Source organism: Periplaneta americana, chromosome 1 (assembly GCF_040183065.1).
Source record: "Periplaneta americana isolate PAMFEO1 chromosome 1, P.americana_PAMFEO1_priV1, whole genome shotgun sequence".
NCBI lineage: Eukaryota > Metazoa > Arthropoda > Insecta > Blattodea > Blattidae > Periplaneta > Periplaneta americana.
The window spans coordinates 35,728,362-35,750,740 of record NC_091117.1 but is presented as its reverse complement, the minus strand read 5'-3'; the positions used below and the strand labels follow the sequence as shown (position 1 = coordinate 35,750,740).

Below are 22,379 nucleotides of genomic sequence, written 5' to 3'. Positions count from 1 at the left end.
AAACACAGAAATAAATAAGTATGAGAGAGTCTCATGAAGTTCGCGGTGTAGATTATTAGTATAGTTCACAATAATACATTTTTAAATTAATACCGTAGGTGTTTATTCGAAAAATAGCCTATGTAAATATAATTAAAAATGTATCTCATATTTCATGTACAAATGAGATGTGCGAAACAATATGTACTTGAAATGATGATAAATGTTCACTTCTATAAACGAATCATAATAGTTAATTACCCAGAATAAATCTACAGTCATTAAGAAAAGTTCTTACAAAATGCTCTTTTAAAGTTTTCATGCCAATTTGTTTTGCTTCCATTTTGTTTTGGGGGTTCATTTTTGTTTTGTCCTTTGTTTTTATTTTTTGTGTCATCCTTTTATTTTTCTTCTATTTTGAAATTCTTTCGTTCTATTTTTACATTTTTTGTTTCATGCTATTTCGTTTTAATTTACATTTTGTTTTGTTTTGTTCTTTATTTGTTCCCGACATTTGTTTCTGTTCTAATTTGTTATCTTTCGTGTTTTGAACATTTTTCTTTTTATTTTAGTTTTTATTTTTATATGCTCTCAGTTTTTTTTCGTTTTATACTTTTTATTTTATGTTATTTTTTGTTGTTTCTCTTATTTTTAGTTTTTTGTGTTATTATTCATAGTAGATAATATTATTAATGATAGAATAAGTTGTTATTTAAAATTAAATTTATTTACATAAATATGAGAAATAAGGAAATAAAATGATTAGTTCTTTTTTCATTGTTTTTGTTTTTACTTTGTGTGATATTTTTATTTTCAGTTTTTGGTTTTTATATATTTTTAGTTTTTTGGTTCGACTCTGTTTTTATTTTAAATTATTTCTGCGTTTATATTTTCTTAGTTCTTTATTCCCATTTTACTCTTTTTTATTTTCCATTGTTTTTTTATTTTAGTTTTTTTTTCCTTCGTTTTGTTCGTGTTTTTATTTTGTCTTTTTTTATTTTAGCTTTTGTTTTATAAGTTCTTAATTTATTTTGGTTTTGCTCTTTTTTTGTATATTTTTCCATTTTTGTTTTCATGTCATCTACTTTGTTTTCCGTTTGTTTTATTTTTCTTACTCCATTTTTGTTTGTTTTCATTTGGTTCTAGTTTTCTTTTAATGACATTACTTACAAAATATTTTATATTCATCGTTAAAAAAACCACAATTTAATACAGAAGTTTACAATATGTACAGTCTTTCCACACACACTCTCTCTCTCTCTCTCCCTCCCTCCCTCTTCCTCTCTCCCCCTGCCCTTTTCCCTCCCCCTCTTCCTCTCTCTCTCTCCTCTCTCTCTCTCTCTCTCATATATGCACAGACATATTATGAGTCGTCTAGATTCAAAAACACCTAAACGCAATTTTTACACATTTTCATGTTTTCATACGATTTGAATCTGTATAATGAATTCTAATACCAGTATGAATGTTGAGGTTGAAAGCCCACTCAATTGGGGTTAATAGTGGGATGAAAATTGACTTCAGTTTCAAAACCTCCTATAGGACGTAAAACTTACAAAGTTGATAAATTCAAAACCTTCAATCAACAAAAGAGCCAACCGGTGATGCAGGATGCGGTCACGTGCCAATATGGCGTCATACATTCTGTTGTATCTTAAATACGATCCTGTTGTGAAAATATAGTTTTTTTTTTTGTTTTGTTTTTGTTTTTTTTTTTTTGGTTGCAAATCTCTATAAAACATGAGCGAATTTAGTGTATATGCTTCTCTGTTCCACTGGATAGATCCAGAAAGCGACAGAGACAAACAGAAAACTGGAAAAGAAACAGAATGCGCCAAGAAAGGTAATTAAATTTAGCCTTTTAACACAACCTCCAAGTTTGTTTACGTTCGTTTTTTTTATGTACCGTTATTGCAGTCAACATCGATACGGTAATTATTTGACATTTTAATTGTTACAGATTACCAAAAGAGTTGTCACTGTTAAAGATATTATTCCTTTGGTATCACTTCCTAAAAGAGTGGAAATCAATCCCAAGAAAGTGACTGAAACATTATGCTCCAAAATGAAAGGGTTAGATGGACTCATATTTTATGTTAATATAATACAAAATGGAAAAATTAACTCTGAGACTGTTTATAACGATTGTGCTTGTGAAGGAGCTCCAGATGACATCTTGCTAAAAGTTTAAAATTTTATTTCAAAATAGCAAAATGTTGGATTCATTTTTGTTGAAATTTTGTCAGTAAACCATGTCACTAATTAATTTCTTTTATTTTTCTTACATACATTCCTTTTAATTTCAATTTCCACTATATTCTGAACCTTGAAATACAGTTAAGTTTCAAAATCCCCTATCTCACCAATTTAGGAACGAAGCCCACTATGCACGAAATTTAAATGCGTAGGCTATAGACCTCTTTTACTGACATACACTTCAGATTCTTTTTCTAAAACTCATCTTGGTATATGTATAATAATGTTCATAAACCATATATTCTGGAAACAATCTGATTTTTTCATGGAAATATAAAAAAATGCAATTCCTATAAAATTATATTTGAGGATTATAGAGGGTTTTGAATCTAGACGACTCATGTATTCTTAAGTTATAAGCAGTTATCTGTATTAGCTTGCTCAAGCTTCCCAATGTTTATTTATTACTTGATGTTATTGATATTACTCAATAACTTTTTTTCAGGTATGGTGGTTATGACCATGACAGCAGTGGACTACGATGACCCCAGTGAAGGAACCAACGCAAGGCTCATTTACTCCATAGAAAAGAATGTTATAGAAGAAGAAACAGGATCGCCAATCTTTGAAATCGAATCTGAAACAGGAGTAATTAAGACTGCAGTATGCTGCCTGGATCGGGAAAGAACGCCAGATTACTCTATACAAGTTGTAGCAATGGATGGAGGGGGGTTAAAAGGTAAAACACCAACTTTGAAAACGAGGAAGTATTTCTATTTCACCAAGTTATAATTGAATTGATCATTGAGTAATTTTGAACTTCATTTTTCGTTAAATAATAGTACTGAAAATCTTTTAATTTATTCTCCGCTAAATTAAAATTAAAATTTAATTTAGCTTAAAAACGTTTTAAAGGTTCTATTTCTAAATAATAAAATTATATGTTAACATCGTTTTATATTCTATTAAGTATTTTCCCCCAGGTTGTAAGTATAAATTGTTACACTCCTTTTACATTCCAACAGCAGTTGTGTTGATTCTCGATTACCTGAACTCAAATGTCGCAACTCAATAGTAACACGCAGAAACTCAAGTGTACTTTGCCTTCATAGGTATTAGCCGTGGTACACGGGAGATAAATCTATCTTACACCAGAATAATGATGAAGATGATGATGATGATTAAATGTTAGTTGGGGAAATGTTAATACCTTTCGAGAACATGCCCCAATCACTGTTTCTGTCCATCACAAATTCCACTTAGACTAGATGTATTTGATCATAACACTTGTCCATCAGTCAAGGTTGATCCAACATTTTTGTTATCAAAAAGTACTGCGCTGCTCAGATGTTAGTTATTATTTTAATAACTTACTCTATTGACGTGGTAATTACTTTCAGTAAGTATTAGAAATAATCAAATTGTATTCAAAATTACATCAGATAATCGAAATGTTTTCCCTCTGCTCTTAAACATGCGTCAATCCTGTTGAAAATATTGCCGTAAACTGCGTGAAGTTCATTTTGTAGTCGGTACCCTGTGTCAAGTTTTTCTCTGTTGCAACAGGATTGAGCCTATATTTTGTATACTTTTTGTCTATAAGAATACCATGTGTAACTTACAGTACGGTACATCATTTAAAACTAGTTTGTATTGTATTGTATTTATTAACATTCCATGATATTCATACATGCTTACAGCTAGAATATGGAACAAGTCAAAAAACTTAATACTATTATAAAATCTTAATTTATAGTCACAGTCTAGATGAAATATATACAGACGAGATTTACAGTATAGTCTACTAGTACAACACTTTCATGAAGTGTTATTGAATGTCATGAATTCACCTACAGAATAGAAGGCGTGAGAAATTAGGTACTTCTTTAATTTGGCCCTAAATAATTTTATGTTTTGAGTTTCATTTTTTATATCGGTAGGGAGGCTATTAAAAATGTTTACTGCCATATAACGCACTCCTTTTTGATAGCACGATAGACTTGCCGATGGAGTATGATAATAGTGATAATAGAACCTTTATCCCGGATAATTAGGCTACGCATACGAATAAGGGAATTCGCTCAGGCTTTATATTAATCGGTTTTATATTAATTGTTGTGGAAATGAAATTAACAGCTCGATGAGATTTTGCTCTTCTAGAATTTGTAACATGTTTCTCACATACCGGTAGGTCTAACTGTTGTAAATTAATATTTTTTGTTCTAAATTACATCGAATTCTCATTATATCACATAGTGAACTATCGGTACTCATTGTACAATAAGCATGTCAAATTTGAACCACAACAACAACAACAACTCAACTGCGTACAAAACCGGTTTTCAGCTAGCATGACTCTCAGCAGCCGACCTTGACTACACCGGGAATACAGTCATACCAATTTCCGTTCTTTCCGATCAGCCTAAATGGTGCCCACCCAGTAGGTCTCAAACATGAAAGAGGGCTATACAGCCACTGTGTACCACATCTCAGTTTTCATTTCTTTTAGTTTTACTGTATTTCATAATCTTAAGTGTGCAGTGTAACTTTGAGATATGAAACAAGTAAAAAATTATACAAAAATATAATACATATTAAGTGCCGTAGATTATATAATTTACAAGCATGAACAGTAATTCATCAGTTGAGTAGAAGGTATAAATAGCCTACGGAGAAAGTTTGTTAATTCTGTTCTTAATCTTTTCTCTCGACACTTCAAAGCTTTAAATTAATTAGGTAGTGAAGATCGTAATACATAAATAGTGAACTCCTTTCTTATAACAGCTGAGACTAGCGGAAAGTACAGAGTGGCGCAGAGGAAAGTAACCCGTGTAAGTATAGAGTAAATACAGAAGCGAAGTTCTGAAAAGGACTCACCTTTCATAGTTGTGCACGTCTAACCATGTTCAGATACATCCGGCCTCAATAACTTCGTGTGCTAACTGAAGGAACTTTTTCTCTTTTTGCATTTTGCACAGATCCCATAGCGCGCCACTTTTTAACCAAACCCTGTATTGCTCTCTTTGCCGGTTGTCCTCTATCCGGAAACTTGTCCCTGAAAATTTCGCAGATTTTCTTAATCAAACCTGTTCTCACATACCCTTCCACAATTTCCACCCTTTCTTATATCGAGTAGCTACGTCATTTTGCAGAATGCGAACATACACGTGTAATTCGACTGATGAAATACTGACAGGAAGAATGCCAACAATCGATTATTGCATAAAACTGTCCATTGTTGTAGTATTGAAACAGGAGGCGGACTACTTTTATCTGCGCCACCCAGTAGATAGGATCTGATTTGTGTCGTGTATTAAAATTATGAATGTCCTTGAAACATTAGTACTAAAATTATTTTGATTTTTAACATAAATCATCAGGTAAAGAATGTAGGCAACTCACAAGGTAAAGTCAATCTTTATACATTTTGGATTTTTTTAATACAGAATGACCTTTTATGCACACAGGTATAATACATCCTAGGCTATATGTAGCAATAACTTAAACTGAATTAGCTTAATTTTATATCGAAGTAAATGTTGTGCAGTACATGTCAATTTAATTAAAGAGATTAAAAAAGGACTAAAAATTTGAGGCTAAGAGAAGATCATGAATAGCGGAAATTACACGGCAAATATGCTTTGATAAAGTGTTAGAAGTTTTTCATAATTTTATTAATAAATGGAGGTACTCTACCACAAATCCAGTAAACATATTTTCGATTCCCATCAGGGTATAGATTTCGCTTTCTTTCTTGGGGTCAGAATAAGTGTAATACCTGTGTAATTATGTGTAGAAGTACGTTTCTCAAAATAAATATTCCTATGGTTCTTATTAATTGAATTCTTTTCTAGGAACTGGGACGGCATCGATACGAGTCAAAGACATTAATGACATGCCTCCACAGTTCACAAAAGATGAATGGTTCACAGAGGTTGATGAAACAGATGGAACAAACCTACCAGAAACACCAATTCTTACTGTCACTGTCCATGATGAGGATGAAACAAACAAGTTTCAGTACAAGGTACATGAATTTTCATTGTAGCTCATACCAGTCTTTGCTTGGAATTTTCCTTATAATTAACAGAAGACCTATCTTTCTTATGTGCTAATTTACTGTATTACAGTATTATATGGAGTAGTTTCGGTGGAACAATATTTATATAAAATAATGCTGTTTTTTTACAGGTGATAGAGAACAGTGGATATGGAGCTGACAAATTCACCATGGTGAGGAATGGTGATGGTACAGGCTCACTGAAGATTGTCCAACCTCTGGATTATGAAGATCAGCTTCAAAGCAATGGCTTCAGGTTTAGGATACAAGTAAATGATAAGGTAAGAACAGTAGCAGCTTTACCATAAGGTCACATGGTCACGTGCCCTCCCAGTTGTAAATTAAATTGACCACTTTTTATTTAGTTTTGAATTTTTTCATTCACACACTCTTTCCTTTACTCTTGATTCCGGACTGGTACTTGTAGCAATGTTATAACATTGAGCTGGTCACATTTCCACTGCGGACTTCTTGTGTCATACTGTTTTACAATGAATAACTCGTTTCATGATCAGTATAGGCAGTGAGAAGCAAGGAGGAATTATTTCCTACTTAATAGTGATTGTATTGTATTGTATTTATTAACATTCCATGGTATTCATACATGCTTACAGCTAGAATATGGAACAAGTCAAAAAACTTAATACCATTATAAAATCTTAATTAATAGTCACAGTCTAGATGAAATATATATACACACGAGATTTACAATATTGTCTACTAGTACAACACAAAGTTTTAGTATCAATTTCATGAAGTGTTATTGAATGTCATGAATTCACCTAGAGAATAGAAGGCGTGAGAAATTAGGTACTTCTTTAATTTGGCCCTAAATAATTTTATGTTTTGAGTTTCATTTTTATATCGATAGGGAGGCTATTAAAAATTTTTACTGCCATATAACGCACTCCTTTTTGATAGCACGATAGACTTGCTGATGGAGTATGAAAGTTATTTTTTTGACGTGTATTTATGCTATGAACTGTTGAATTAATTACAAAGTTTTCACGATTACATACGAGGAAGATTATTAATGAAAAGATATACTGACAAGCCATGGGCATTATTTGTAGTTTTTTTAAAATAGCCCTACACGATTCCCTAGATTTGGCACCTACTATTATTCTAATTACTCTTTTTTGTAATAGAAATATATTGTTACTATCTGTGGAATTTCCCCAGAATATTATTCCAAAACTCATTACCGAGTGGAAGTATGCAAAGTATATTGTTTTTAAGGTATTGATATTTACTATCTTTTGCATAGATCTAATAGCAAAACAAGCTGAATTTAGTTTGGGGGTAATTCCTTTAATATGATTTTTCCAGTTTAACACATGATCGATTTTTAAGCCAAGAAATTTGATTGTTGTTGTTTCTAATAGGGATCTATTATTAATATTGCGCTAGAAATTTGCGAGGTTGAATTTGCACAGGATTTAAATTGAAGTATGTTAGTTTTGTTACAATTTAATACTAATTTATTGACTGAGAACCAGTCACATATTTTGAAGAGAATTTCCTCTGTTGAAGATTGAAATGTGTTGGAGTTATTGGCTATAATTACTATACTTGTGTCATCTGCAAATAATATGGGATGACCTATATCTTTTATTAGGAGGGTAAGATCTTCGGTCACAGGAGCTTTGTGACTGAGAATTTTAAAAAACTATAACTCCCAAAAAGTACCACCCAATGCCATCACTATATTACACTGTCCCAACGTAAATATTTAGAATAGTTACCCTAGTATGAAACCTATCTGGCAGACTGTGCAATTGAACAGTGAGAGTATTTCAACCAAATACATATTTGAAACCATGGCATGGCGGAAATGAGGAAAGAAATTCTGAAGTTGTCAGTCCAGTCCTGGCCATAAATAAAGATTTACCACCAATTTAAGAAAGCGCAGGTCATTGCATGTTTCTTCAGCCAGTTTCTTTGTGAGATACTCTGAGACTGAGTGAAGTCAAGTCTTACTATTAAGTGACAAAGTGACATCTAGTTGTAATTAACATGAATTATCAGTTATATCGATCGAGTAGCCAACAATGTGGTTTTATTTAAGTCAGTTATGAGTGAAAATCTTGTTTCAAAGTGATTGCTGCTAAATGTTGTGGTTCAAAGTGAAGTAAAATATTTACAAAGTAAAACTTTTCAGACTTTTAGCAGAGAAATTAGGCGCCCAAACCATATTTACCACTAGATCTAATTTTCTTTAACAATTCCTTGTTATTTGCTATACAAATAGCGAAACATATGTTTGCAAGTAAAATTTCAGAAATTGAATTTCACTGAAATAAGACTTTCATAGAATCGATGGAATTTAATAACTTGCTTGATAAGTTCACTGCTATTTACAATTAACAAAATGAAGGATGTATTTGGATAAACAGCATTTACACATTTAATAATCACAAACACTGCAATATGCTTCTCACAACTCACAGCAACATGAGACCAAACGAAACAAAAATGAATAAATAAGACTTCAGTATGAAAAACGCGGACAAATTAGAGGATTTCCAAAAATGTATGCAGACGACTATTTTCATTATCAAAAAGCGAAAATGTCGGCAAAAATGCTGACATATTGTAACCCTATCTTTCATGGCCCACTTGGTCAAAAGCCGTCACTGGGTAAAAAAGAGTTAAGGTATATTTAAATTTGTATTAAAATCTGAAAGTTAGAATTTATGAAACAGTTATATTACCGGTTGTTCTGTATGGTTGTGAAACTTCGACTCTCACTTTGAGAGAGGAACAGAGATTAAGGGTGTTTGAGAATGAGGTGCCTAGGAAAATATTTGGGGCTAAGAGGGATGAAGTTACAGGAGATTGGAGAAAGTTACACAACACAGAACTGCACGCATTGTATTCTTCACCTGACATAATTAGGAACATTAAATCCAGACGTTTGAGCTGGGCAAGGCATGTAGCACGTATGGGCGAATCCAGAAATGCATATAGAGTGTTAGTTGGGAAGCTGGAGGGAAAAAGACCTTTAGGGCGGCCGAGACGTAAATGGGAAGATAATATTAAAATGGATTTGAGGGAGATGGGATATGATGATAGAGAATGGATTAATCTTGTTCAGGATAGGGACCAATGGCGGGCTTATGTGAGGGCGGCAATGAACCTCCGGGTTCCTTAAAAGCCAGTAAGTAAGTATTTCAGCGATATTTTAATTTAGTCTCAGATTCCTAGCTTTTGACCTATCTGTCTTTCAGAAAATTTCTATGGTATTAAGGTAAAGGGGGTTAAGTCATATTTTGTGCAAATGGAGTTAAGTGGATATAAAAAAAAAAACAAAATACTGTAATACTTGCGTTTAATGTGTTTTATTTGTGTAAAAAATTATTTGCAATAGGGGTTCGAAGTTTAATTTTCATTTATATCAAAACTCATTTTTATGACTTATCTTCCTTTATCCAACACCATCGATTTATTGTTCAGAAGGGCTAAGATATAACAGATTGCTCCGTGATATCACAATGGTTGTGATGAACCTAAAACTCTATGAGTTCATATTTCGAATTATACATATTCATCATCATCATGAAGAACTATTCCAGATTAGGTCCGTAGGTTCTGATCCACTGCTGCTCCTGAAGGTGCTGTTGGACATCCCACCTATTTCTATGTCGCCCTAAATCTCTTCGTCCTACTACTGACTAGCATGAAACAATGCAACATATTTTTTTTACTTTCAGGGAGAAGACAATGACAATGATAAGTACCATGTGGCCTACTCTTGGGTGGTTGTGAAGCTGCGGGACATCAACGACAACAAACCACAGTTTGAGCGCCCCAATATTGAGGTGTCAGTTTATGAGAACGCTGAAGTTGGGAAGAGTCTGGAAACTTTCAAAGCAACAGACCCGGACCAAGGGGGCAAGAGTAAAGTGAAATATGCAATTGATCGCACGTCAGATCGAAAACGTCAATTTGCAATAAACCAAGAAGGAACTGTCTCTATACAACGCAACCTGGACAGAGAAGAGACGCCTCGACATCAGGTTAGGTTATATTATAACTGTGAGATACTATGTAAGTACAGTAATGAGATCACTACTAAATAAAAACTAAATAAAAATTTGAATTTCACTTCTTATATTTAATTATCTTAATCAATGTTTGTTGTTATATGAATTACTGTCTGCAAAGATTGAGTCAGTAGGTTGGTCTTAAGGTAACTTGCACGTAAGGAAGCAGCTTCACTGTTGTAAATTAATTTTAAAAAGTATTTACAGGATATAAAAGAGCCCTTAGAGACTCTAGACTTTTTTGAATTGAGTTCAGTTTGAGTGAGTAGTGAGTGAGTGAGTGAGTGCATGGATAATATTTTATTACAATTGAGAGAGGGAGAGAACAGAAGGAGAAGGAAAAAAAGAGAAAGAAGTATGAAGAGACAAAGTGTTTGAAAGAGAGAAAGAAAGAAAATTTATAGCTATAATTATGCTTCTTGATTACACAACTTTTAATACTGTATCACTTCGGAATATGTATGATAAGAACTTTCTTGTGTTAAATTTTAACGTACCTTGTTAACATGTTTCGACCTATTTTCGGTCATCTTCGGAATTCGAAACTCAAATGTAACAGCTGCAACAACTTCTACATAGGACAGACAGGCAGATAATTTCAAACACGTTACAAGAACACATCACAGCCATAACAAAATTACAAAACACCTCTACATATGCAGAACACATCACAAATGCCAACCACACCTACAGAGACATCAACACAGACATGGAAATACTGCACATCCAACCAAAAAGCCAGAAACTCAACACATTAGAACAATATGAAATATACAGACACACGAAAACACACCCCAACGATATTCTCAACACACAACTCAATTTCAAAACACATACACTCTTTGACTCTACACTACGAACGCACCCACACAGGAAACAAGAGGCACCAAGACCAACAACGACCAGTTCCGAAGATGACCGAAAATGGGTCGAAACATGTTAACAAGGTACGTTAAAATTTAACACAAAGTTCTTATCATACATATTCGGACTATAATTATGTTTCACATTGCGAGGTCTGCACCGAGAAAAAATTTAATCATTGTGTGTCTGTGTAATTAAGAATGTTTTCTAAACAATAAGAAACTTGAATATCATACTTTATTACAAAGAAATTATATTTCAATGCAAAGAGCCATAGTCCTGACGAAAGTTATTAAAATGAAACAAGAAATTAAGCTCTATATGTTTTATTATAATCAAAGTCATAAAGAGACATTAGAGCTGTCTGGGGACACAATAAGCATGTATTTAACTACATATTTTAAGTAATTGAAAAGTACATAATTTCAGTGTAATACTCTTTTATATGACATTTAAAATCTGTACAGTATAAATTGTGTTAATGACTAAGTGTGATGGTTAATTAAATGAAGATTTAAACAGAATGAGATCGATGTAAAGGGAAGAACAAAAAATGGTCTTTATTGAGAAGATTTCTAAATTAGACTTTTACTATTGCTGATGATTTTAAATATCTCAGATAATAATAATAATAAGAACATAGAAGAAGAAATTAAAGAAAGAATAATACTTGGTATTAAAACATACTACGTTAATTTACCACTTTTTGAAAGTAAATTACTCTTAAAGAAAGCTAAATTAAATTTATATCGGACAACAATCAGACCTGTTGTTACTTATGCTAGTGCTAATAAGGAAAGACTATTAATATTTGAAATGCAAATATTAAAAAAAGTCTTTGGTCCAACAAAAAATAGTGATGGTACATGGAGAATTAAAACTAAAAATGAATTAAATAATACACATCCAGCCAAAAAACCAGAAACTTGACACTCTAGAACAAAACCAAATTTACAAACATATAAAAACACACCCCTAGCACATCCTGATCATTCAACTCGATTTCAAAACACATACTGTACCCTTTTCGATACAATCATGAACACACCCACAACAACAGGAAACCAGAAGATAGCGCAGGACCTTCACGAGGGTTTCGACAGTGAAGGATAACACTTCGAAACTAGTCAGCCAGGTAATTTCCTAAAAAATTAACATAGTAAAGAAGTTGTAAAGTTGATCAGTGAATAAAATAAATTAACTAATAAAGGACAAAAATGTTATAAATCACATAAAATCCCTAAGACTAGGATGGTTTATTCACTTCAACAGAATGCAAGAACAGAGATCGGTTAAAAAACTTTATAAATGGAAACCGATTGCTACTAGAAAATTGTGTAGACCAAAAAACTCATTGGAAGATGTCCTAAACGATTTGAAATTGATGAAAATAACTAACTGGATGAAGATTATATACTTAGCATCGAGTCCACACCTGTGGAGTAATGGTTAGCGTGTCTAGCTGCAAAACCAGGTGGCCCGGGTTCGATTCCCAGTCGGGAAAAGTTACCTGGTTGAGATTTTTTCCGGGGTTTTCCCTCAACCCAATATGAGCAAATGCTGGGTAACTTTCGGTGTTGGACCCCGGACTCATTTCACTGGCATTATCACCTTCATCTCATTCAGATGCTAAATAACCTAAGATGTTGATAAAGCATCGTAAAATAATCTACTAAAATAAAAAATACTTAGCATCGAAAGAAATGGAAGAAAGTTGTTAAGAAGGCCAAAATTCTTAATGTAAAGGTGTAGTGCCTAGTGAAGAAGAAGACTATTGTTGATGATTTATAGATAGCACGAAGAATCGAAGATTGAATCAACTTTCTTTTTTGGATGATAGTGGAACTCTTATAAACAGGAGTCAATGAAGTGAAAATTGTCCTCATAATTAGATTTTTTTTCTCTGTCCCTGATAATTAAGTAGATTGAACCTATGAAGTACCGGTACTGTATCTTATTTTGTATAATTCATCAACATTGAAAAACTAAAATAAAATAAATTCAAATATTTTCCTCTCAAATTGAACAAAATATCTGTGTAGGAAAGCATTCTCTTAAAACCTAGACCAGGATAGCTTGTTTGTTTACATACTGGCTTGATCAGAAGGTAATATTTGTCTGTTGTTATGGATTTCAGGTTAAAGTATTAGCAATTGACGATGGAGTTCCGCCCAAAACAGCCACAGCCACCCTGACTGTGATAGTGCAGGACATCAATGACAACGCTCCCACATTCCTAAAAGATTACCGCCCAGTTCTCCCTGAACATGTGCCACCCAGAAAAGTAGTGGAAATCCTCGCAACTGATGATGACGACAGATCGAAAAGCAATGGACCACCATTCACATTTAGAATGGACCCCAATGCTGATGACATCATCAGGGCATCATTCAAAGTTGAACATGACCAAAGTAAGTAATGTGGCATAATAAATTATTTTCATACCGGTACTTTTATTATTTTTATAGAAATGGTTTTTAAGCTACAGAGTCGTTTTGTTTCCTCGAATTTTCCACATTCTAAAAGTGTCTTATCTGTGTTACAGAGGGAGCTAATGGTGATGGCATGGCCGTTGTGACATCCCTCAGATCCTTTGATCGTGAGCAACAGAAAGAGTACCTTATTCCTATTGTAATTAAGGATTCAGGAAATCCTGCCATGTCAGGTACAAGTACTCTCACCGTGGTCATCGGAGATGTTAATGACAATAAGATGCAGCCTGGCAGTAAAGACATATTTGTTTATAATTATATGGTGAGTCAGAAACCAAGGATGTATTAAATTTAGTTTTCCTAATTTAAAATAACAATATTATGTACGAAACGAGAATATTCGCTATTTGTCCTCTGCCTATTCGTCTTCTCTCTTTTTCCTAATTCTCATCCTCTTCCTGTTCCTTACATCCCATTTCTCGCCGTCATTCTTACTTTCTCACTCTTTGTCTTTTTTCACTTTCACTTTCTCCTACTCATCTCTCTCCTCTCCTTCCCTCCCCCTTTCCTCCTCTTCTTTCCTTTTTCCAATCTTTGCATTTGTACTTCGCTTCTGTCTTCTTTCTCTTCATCTTAATTTTCATTATCTCTCTAATCGTCATTCTTCTCATCTTTTTCCTCCTCTTATCATCTTTCGCCTATATTCTTCTTCATTTTTCTCATCATCTTCCTCCTCATTTCGCTCTCATCTTCGTTGTGGTTATCATTCTTATCACCTTTTTATTCGTTTTCCTTATCTTTCTTCCCATTTCGCTCTCACCTTCTATTTAATCATCTTCCTCCCCATTTCCTTTCTCATTTCAGTTTCATCATCTTTCTGACCATCGTTTTTCTCATCTTCCATATCTTTCTCATTATTTACCTTCTCATTTCGCTCTTACTTCTTTCCGAACATTATTCTTCTCATTCTTTTCCTCGTCTGTCTTAATATATTTCTCCTGACTTTTTCTTCATCTTTCTCATCGTCTTTTTTCTCTTATCGTTCTGATGTTTCTAATCATACTTTCCTTCTCATCTTTTTTCCCGTCTTCCTTACCACCTTCTTCCTCCTCGTTTCGCTCTCATTTTCTCGCTAATCATTTCCTTTCTCATTTTTTATTGTCATCCTCTTCATCTTTCTCTCCATCTTCTTTCTAATTTCGCTTTCATTATTTTTCTGATCACTTTCTTCTCATCTTTTTTCTCGTCTTATCTTTCTCCAATCTTCATTTTCATCTTTCTCATCATATTTTTTTTCTAATTTCTCTTTCATCATCTTTATGGTCACTTCCTTCTCATCTTTTTTCTCGTCTTATCTTTCTCCTATCTTCATCTTCATCTTTCTCATAATCTTTCTTCTAAAATTTCTCTCTCATCATCTTTATATCACTTTCTTCTCATCTTTTTTCGCCTTATCTTCCATTTCATTTCGCTTCATATTCTTTCTTACCATGTTTCTCATCTCGTTATGTCCATCTTTCCCTTCTCATTTAGCTCTTATCTTCATTCTGATCATCTTTTTTCTCATCTTTTTCTTCGTCTCTCTCACCATTATCCTTCACATTTTGCTTTCATCTTCTTTCTGATTGCCTTATCTGTCTTCTCATCCTTTTCATCATATTCCTTCTCATTTAATTCTTTCTGAGCGTCTTTACCCTCGTTTTTCTTACCATCTTTCTCATTTGTTCTTCTTATCTTTCTCATCTTTATAATAATCAGTCCTCATTGTTCTCATCTTACTTTTCATCATCTATCTTCTAATCATCCTCCTCTTTGTTATTCTTTTCTTTTTCTCTTGTTTCTTATATTTTATCTTCGTCTAATCCTTCCTTTATTTTTCCCTTCACTCTGTCCTCGTCACCTCCTTCTCATTGTCACCTTTCTCATCTTTGTTCTTCTCACCATTTCTGTCTCCTCATTATTTTCTCTTCTTCCTCTCCTCCATTCTCTCCTTTGCCTTCTGTTTCTTCTTAATCCTCCACTTCCTGCCAGAGAACAGACACACTTTCCCATCATCTTATTCTGTATCCTTTAGCTTCATAGTTAAAAGTGTGAATTCTAGTTCCTTCAGTTCAAAAGTACAATTTGATATCAGTTATATCTGACTAATAACTATAAGGCAGTAGAATAAAATTAAAATCGTAATCTATTTCAGGGTCAAGCGCCAGACACAGAAATTGGCCGTGTATATGTTTACGATTTGGATGATTGGGACTTACCAGATAAAAAGTTTTACTGGGAAGGGGCTGAACATCCCAGGTTCAAACTCAATGAAGACTCGGGAATGATAACAATGAGACATGGCACAAGGGATGGCAGGTGAGTTGTGTTTGCAGAATCATAATGAAAAATCAGTGAATGTCTTAATTAAGGTTTTACATTCTCCCATTAATGATTTATAATGAAACCGTTATACGTGTCTTGAGTATATTTATACATTTTGGAATTCCTTTATTAAGAAATTAAATGTTTTCTCTCACTTATTTCTGGATTTACTATATTTATCATAGATTCAGGAAATAAGTTTTAAAATGATTTTAAGAAAAATCATGCTTTGTCTACGTTGCGTCAAATGTGTTTCTTAAATCACTTCTAAAGGTCTGAAAATCATAAAATAAGTGAGATCAAATAAATGATGTCTCAAGTTACCAAATATGCAATAAAGCATTTATTAATAAAACACATTTTTCCTTATATTTTCATTGTTTGTTAACCTTTTGTTTAACTAATTTCTGACCGATAATTTAATGTTTCTCAAAAATGTTATATAGATACCAATTTAAAATATAATTAATACAGTGGTGTTTCATTTAAAGTACTGGTACCCTAGATATTATTGCATATATTCATTCTATAATAATATCAATCTTTGTCAACACAGGTACCATCTGAAATTCAAAGTGTACGACCGCAAACACACGCAGACGGACGTGCCAGCCAATGTAACAGTAACAGTGCGGGAGATTCCTCATGAAGCTGTGATCAACTCAGGCTCTGTGCGGATTGCAGGGCTGTCTGATGAAGACTTCATTAGAGTCTGGAACTACCGAGTTAGTACAGTCTACTTATTACATATTATTTTTATTTCTTTTCTATTCCAAAGAAGTACGGTATATTTTTTTTTTAGGTTACCACTGATGCAAAGTTTCATTACAACACTTTCGGTTGCCAAAAAGCCCTTAACAAAAAAATGTTTATCATGAAAAGAAAGGAACGTAGGTTAAGGGTGTTTGAGAATAAGGTGCTTAGGAAAATATTTGGGGCTAAGCGGGATGAAGTTACAGGAGAATGGAGAAAGTTACACAAAGCAGAACTGCACGCATTGTATTCTTCACCTGACATAATTAGGAACATTAAATCCAGACGTTTGAGATGGGCAGGGCATGTAGCACGTATGGGCGAATCCAGAAATGCATATAGAGTGTTAGTTGGGAGACCTGAGGGAAAAAGACCTTTAGGGAGGCCGAGACGTAGATGGGAGGATAATATTAAAATGGATTTGAGGGAGGTGGGATATGATGATAGAGACTGGATTAATCTTGCACAGGATAGGGACCGATGGCGGGCTTATGTGAGGGTGGCAATGAACCTTCGGGTTCCTTAAAAGCCATTTGTAAGTAAGTATGAAAAGAAAGGATAGCAGTTGGATAAGCGAGACTGTATGAATGTTTCACTTTTCTGTGGATTCGTAAGAGTTAATGTCTAATGGTATTGAGAGATTCATGATCCATTTTACACAATCACTTGTATAATACTATGTAATTATTTTTTTACTTCATTTAATTTCTCATATTCCTCAATAAAACGCTTGATCACTACAAAATTTTCTCATTCATGCCTACAAGAAATAGAATCAAATGCTAAAGACAAAAAATGGATTACACTACTTTCCAACTCAGATATAATCCCCCAGAGACCAAGGAAAACAGCAGTTGCAGCCTTCAGACTATTGACAAATCATGACTGTCTAGCAAGTCATCTCTACAGAATAGGTATATCAGCTTCACCCTTATGTGTCCTGCGTAACGATCCAGCAGAAATGAATGAAGACCACTTGAAGACCTGTGAAGCATTAAGATCAGAAGAAACTACAGTTCAAAAGTATTGGAAAGCACGACTGCTAATGGCTTCATTGCCAAATGCAAGGCACTAGACAACAACAACAACAACTTCATTTCATTACTCTTCAATCTATTTTCATCTCATGTTTCTCCGTAATCAAATTGTACTTTATTTTTAAATTTATCATTGTTCCATATTCTCTCCGCAATCATATTGTATTTTTAATTTAACCTCTGCTTTGTATTCTGGATCCTAGTGGTCAGCCATAGATTTCGGCCAGATGTCCCAAATTAATTACTAGCATCGAATTCTTAGGTTCGAACCTGCTCAGTTTCCTATGTTCTTAATCTCGAAATTGCAATCTTTTAATAGCCTGTTCCATTCTAGATATCATTACTCCCATCTAGTTCTTGGACATCCCACGTCTCGGTGTCCATATGGTTTGTATTCCAAAATTCCTTTTATTGGTCTAGTTAGCTTCGTAAGTCGTATAGCCTATGTTCTGTCCAATTCAGTTTATAGTAATGAATTTTGTTCTGAATTAAAAATTGTTAATTCTTCACGTATTTTTGTGTTGTGAACATGCTCTTTCAAGGTACGGCATATTTCAGTTGACAAAACGACAAAACAAAACGAAGAATTTAAAAACAACAATACTGAAAAAAATGGAGAATCATTTTTTAAAATAAAAATCCGATTCCTGATTTCCCACGAAAAAAAAAAAGCTGTAGCATTATTTTGATTAACTACTGGGCACGCTCTCACAGATTGAACATCTACACTTCACCTCAATGCGCTATCTACAAACAACCATTTCATTTCATTTATTGTATTCCATAGATCTTACATCATTAATGAAGCTTTAAGATGTGAAACAAGTTGAGAGTTACACAATTTCTTAGTGAGATGAAGTGAGGCCAAGGATTCGCCTTATATTACCTGACACTTGTGTGATGGTTGGGGAAAACCTCTGTAAAAACCCAACCAGATAGTGATACAATGAAAGGAGAACATCTACTACAGTGTCAAGCAATGCCCAAAATCCAAGGAGATATACCAACCCAGCTAACGAAACACTATTATAGCATAGTCTACTATATACAGTCACGAAGCTTGAGTTTTGAGGGTGCTAGAAACAATAGACTGTGATGTTACTATTTTGCATTGCCTGTAATGAGGCGATATTAGCGATCCTAATGGTGAGCAACTATCTAATGTTTGCATATTTACTACGTATTGAGCCGCGACTGTATATACTAGACTGTGATTATAGTTCGAAAATGGAAGAATCCAAAATCAAGATCGTTAGCAAACAATGACAACGGCAACAACAACACATTTCAGTCGACTCTTCCCCACCCCTCCATTCTTTTTAAGACCTAATTTTCATTTCCATACATAACTGCAGACATTGGCAATACTTTATGCAATTTTAATATGGTATTCTTCCTAGTTCTATTCTTTAAAGGTTTCTGAATTTGTCCTACGTATATGGTGTATCAGAACCATAATTTATTTTCTGAGTTTGTTATGGTCGTAAATAGTCTATATTTTATATTTATGAAATTGTATATTGTTTATATTGTTTATTCTAGGACTCTTCTTAGTTCCAAAATATTTTAAGATCATTTTTAATTTATCCATCGTTATTGGTATAGCAACCATATGTCGGTTTACAAGCAAAACACATTAAGTCAAAAATATTACTTCTGAGAAAAAGGCGTATATAATATAGCCTACATAAGGTATGTGTATAAACTTAGAATTGGAAAATGAAATACACATAAAGAGAAACAACTTTCTAAAAGTGATATTTTGAGGACGCAGTTTTCTCAAAAACTTTCAAATTCCTTTTTCTCAGAAGTAATATTTTTGACTTAGTATCTTTTGCTTGTAAACCGACACATATTACTATCATTTTCTGGAATTCTTTCCTGTATTTCATTATTATATTATTATTTTTATAATATTGTAACCATGTTTCTTCCGTTTTATTATTGATTTGTAGGATATCCTTTTCGTTGTTATATTTCGATTTTTTACTTTGTATGCGATACTTGTGACTATGTGCTGTATGTTGTATGTTGTTCACATTTCTGCCCCTGCTTTTTCGTTGTATAATTTTTTCACGTCTCGATTTAATAACGCACACATCCTTCTAGTGTATATAACTTACCCATACTGTTTTAACTGTCTCTAAATTTAAGATAGAAAAATTTCGAGTAAATGAATTGTATAACTGCTGTTTATCAATATACGAAATTGTTTTTTACTTTACAGTCACAAAATCTACAACGCAGTAAAGCAGACCGTTTTAGAGACAAGTTGGCCGACCTGCTCAACACAGAAAGGGAAAATGTCGATGTGTTCAGTGTACAGTTACGACGGAAGCACCCTCCTGTGACTGACATCCGGTTTGCTGCTCACGGTTCCCCCTATTACAAACCAGTACGACTCAATGGCCTTGTTTTAATGCATAGAGAAGAGGTACGTAACAGCTAAGTTAACTTGTTGATGTCAATACTAATATAGCCATAAACACCACCTAAGTACATCTAAAAGATTTTATATTTCTCCTTTCCTCTCCACCCCCTTTTCTTCCTGCTACTGATCCAACTTCTTATTTTTCCCCTCTCCACTCGTGTGCCCTTCTCTCTCTTCTCCATCTCATTCTCCTCCTCTTTCTTTTTCTTCTTTATTTTTATAGGAGAAGTACAAATCATTGTGTGCTAAAGTGCATCACATATATTTTGTTATTAATCTTACATTATATTGTACTGAATAAGTAAGAGAATTAAATATATCTGAAGGGAAGGCGAATTAGATCACCTGTGAATACTTCACTCCCAAAGTGTTCATTATGTCCATCTCTGTTACATGAAAAGAACTGAATTAATTAATTTGCTGAACAACCCTGAGCTTCGGCTTTCCACTTTAGAGACTGCAGTCAAATTCCGACAATTCCAAATTGAATTTTTAGCAGTGGCGAAGCTCTTAAGAGGCTTAGCCTACCCAAAATATTTGAGTTATTATATCTAGTAACAGTATAAATTCATAATAATAATGTATTGTAAGACTTGGTTTCACTCCGTTCCGTCCATATATTAAATTCACTGTTGGCAGTCATTCCACTGCGAGAGGCTTGTGGCAAAAGCCTCATAGTGAGGCGCGACAGCCTCGCTTACAGACAGTGGCACTCGCAAGCTTGAGGGGAGGTCGGGGAGGAGGGGGTATTGATTCACTATGACTCAGTAGCAGGCTGCAGGACTAGCCTCAACTGCATTATAATATGCCACACTATATTGGTTTTCTGTGAATGCACTGCATTGTTGAGTGTTAGTTTAATCAAAAGTGCATGCATGTATGTGTGTTACATACTAATTTTGTGTAAAATTGCTCATACTGAGAGAACATTGAGGTCATTATTTATTTAAAAAAGAAAGGTTTTCAAGTTGGGCGTATGAAACAAAATCAGCTTACAAACATAGGAGATCGACACTACATTTACATATTAAAGTAGCAGATGGAGGAAGACAAAATATTAAATTTAAATTTTCATGGTACCGGTACCTATAGGAAGTATCTTTGGCTAACAGGGTGCTCTGAGACAAATAAGTTATATTGTTATACCTGTATTGTGTTTGGAGATGAAAATGAGTGATCATAATCTTCTTGTGAGATCTGTGTCACAAAAAATGTTAATGAAGAACCCGAGAAACATCTGCTGTATAAAAAGATACACAGTAAGCAGATTTTTTCAGCCTACCCAATATATACATCTTAACTTCAGCACTGATTTTTAGTAACCAAAGACGATAGCTAGCAGGTTTTTAGGAACACTCTCGTTTCTCTTACTGGCATTTCACTATTGCTCCATTAAACATAATTATGAATTGTCCTGTGAGCTATGTGATCCACATTCCATAGTGCACTAAGAACAGTGCTACGGTGTTAAAGTGGTCTGAAATCTGATATATACTCTAGAGATGAATATTTGAGTCAGTATAGTTGGAGGACACAATGAATTCCCTTTACACCTTTACCTTCATTAATATTGTTTTTCTTTCGCAGATTGAGAAGGATGTTGGCATCAACATCACAATGGTTGGTATTGACGAGTGCCTATATGAGAACCAGATGTGTGAGGGCAGTTGCACCAACACTCTGGATATCAGCACACTGCCCTACATGGTGAACGCCAACAAGACATCGCTGGTCGGTGTGCGTGTTGATGTAATTGCTGAGTGCACATGTGGTGCCCGTAACTTCACCAAAAGTGAATCATGTCGAACGAACCACTGTTACAATGGTGGCAGGTGTATAGAAGGGAGATATGGCCTTAGGTAAGTTATCAGTATTTTATTTCAAACCTGTTCAAGAGCAGTGAATGATTTTATGGAGAGGAAATCCTAAGTGCGCCTTCAATTTAATGAAGATTAATGTTATTGTCTCATATACTCGTAGTAAACATACTGAATGTAAAAGATAACTTTGTTCATGATTAAAGACAGAGAAATTCAAAATTCTGTGTCCAGGCTTACCATTGTGCTGTTCTCGACTCCTGGTAAACAAATTTCACCCCAAAAATGATTGGGGAGACCTCTGATGGAGAAGAATGGGAACATACATCGATTCATAATCTCGCTAGTCCAGAGCCATTAGTGTAATGGACCTGTTGATGTACTATAGAGCGTATTCCAA

General features: G+C 34.0%; 1 protein-coding gene across 4 annotated transcripts in view; it reads left to right on the top strand.

Moving 5' to 3' along the window:
* LOC138694604 (neural-cadherin) overlaps positions 1-22,379 on the top strand; it is a 1,134,847-nt gene that overhangs the window by 1,066,832 nt on the left and 45,636 nt on the right. For all 4 annotated transcript variants that reach the window (XM_069818535.1, XM_069818527.1, XM_069818517.1 and 1 more), the window contains exons 7-16: positions 2,681-2,914; positions 6,030-6,202; positions 6,367-6,516; positions 9,949-10,254; positions 13,283-13,556; positions 13,691-13,899; positions 15,772-15,935; positions 16,498-16,666; positions 19,959-20,165; positions 21,750-22,021. In XM_069818535.1, coding sequence (XP_069674636.1) covers positions 2,681-2,914; positions 6,030-6,202; positions 6,367-6,516; positions 9,949-10,254; positions 13,283-13,556; positions 13,691-13,899; positions 15,772-15,935; positions 16,498-16,666; positions 19,959-20,165; positions 21,750-22,021 — 2,158 coding nt within the window. The remainder of the gene's footprint in view (positions 1-2,680; positions 2,915-6,029; positions 6,203-6,366; positions 6,517-9,948; positions 10,255-13,282; positions 13,557-13,690; positions 13,900-15,771; positions 15,936-16,497; positions 16,667-19,958; positions 20,166-21,749; positions 22,022-22,379) is intronic.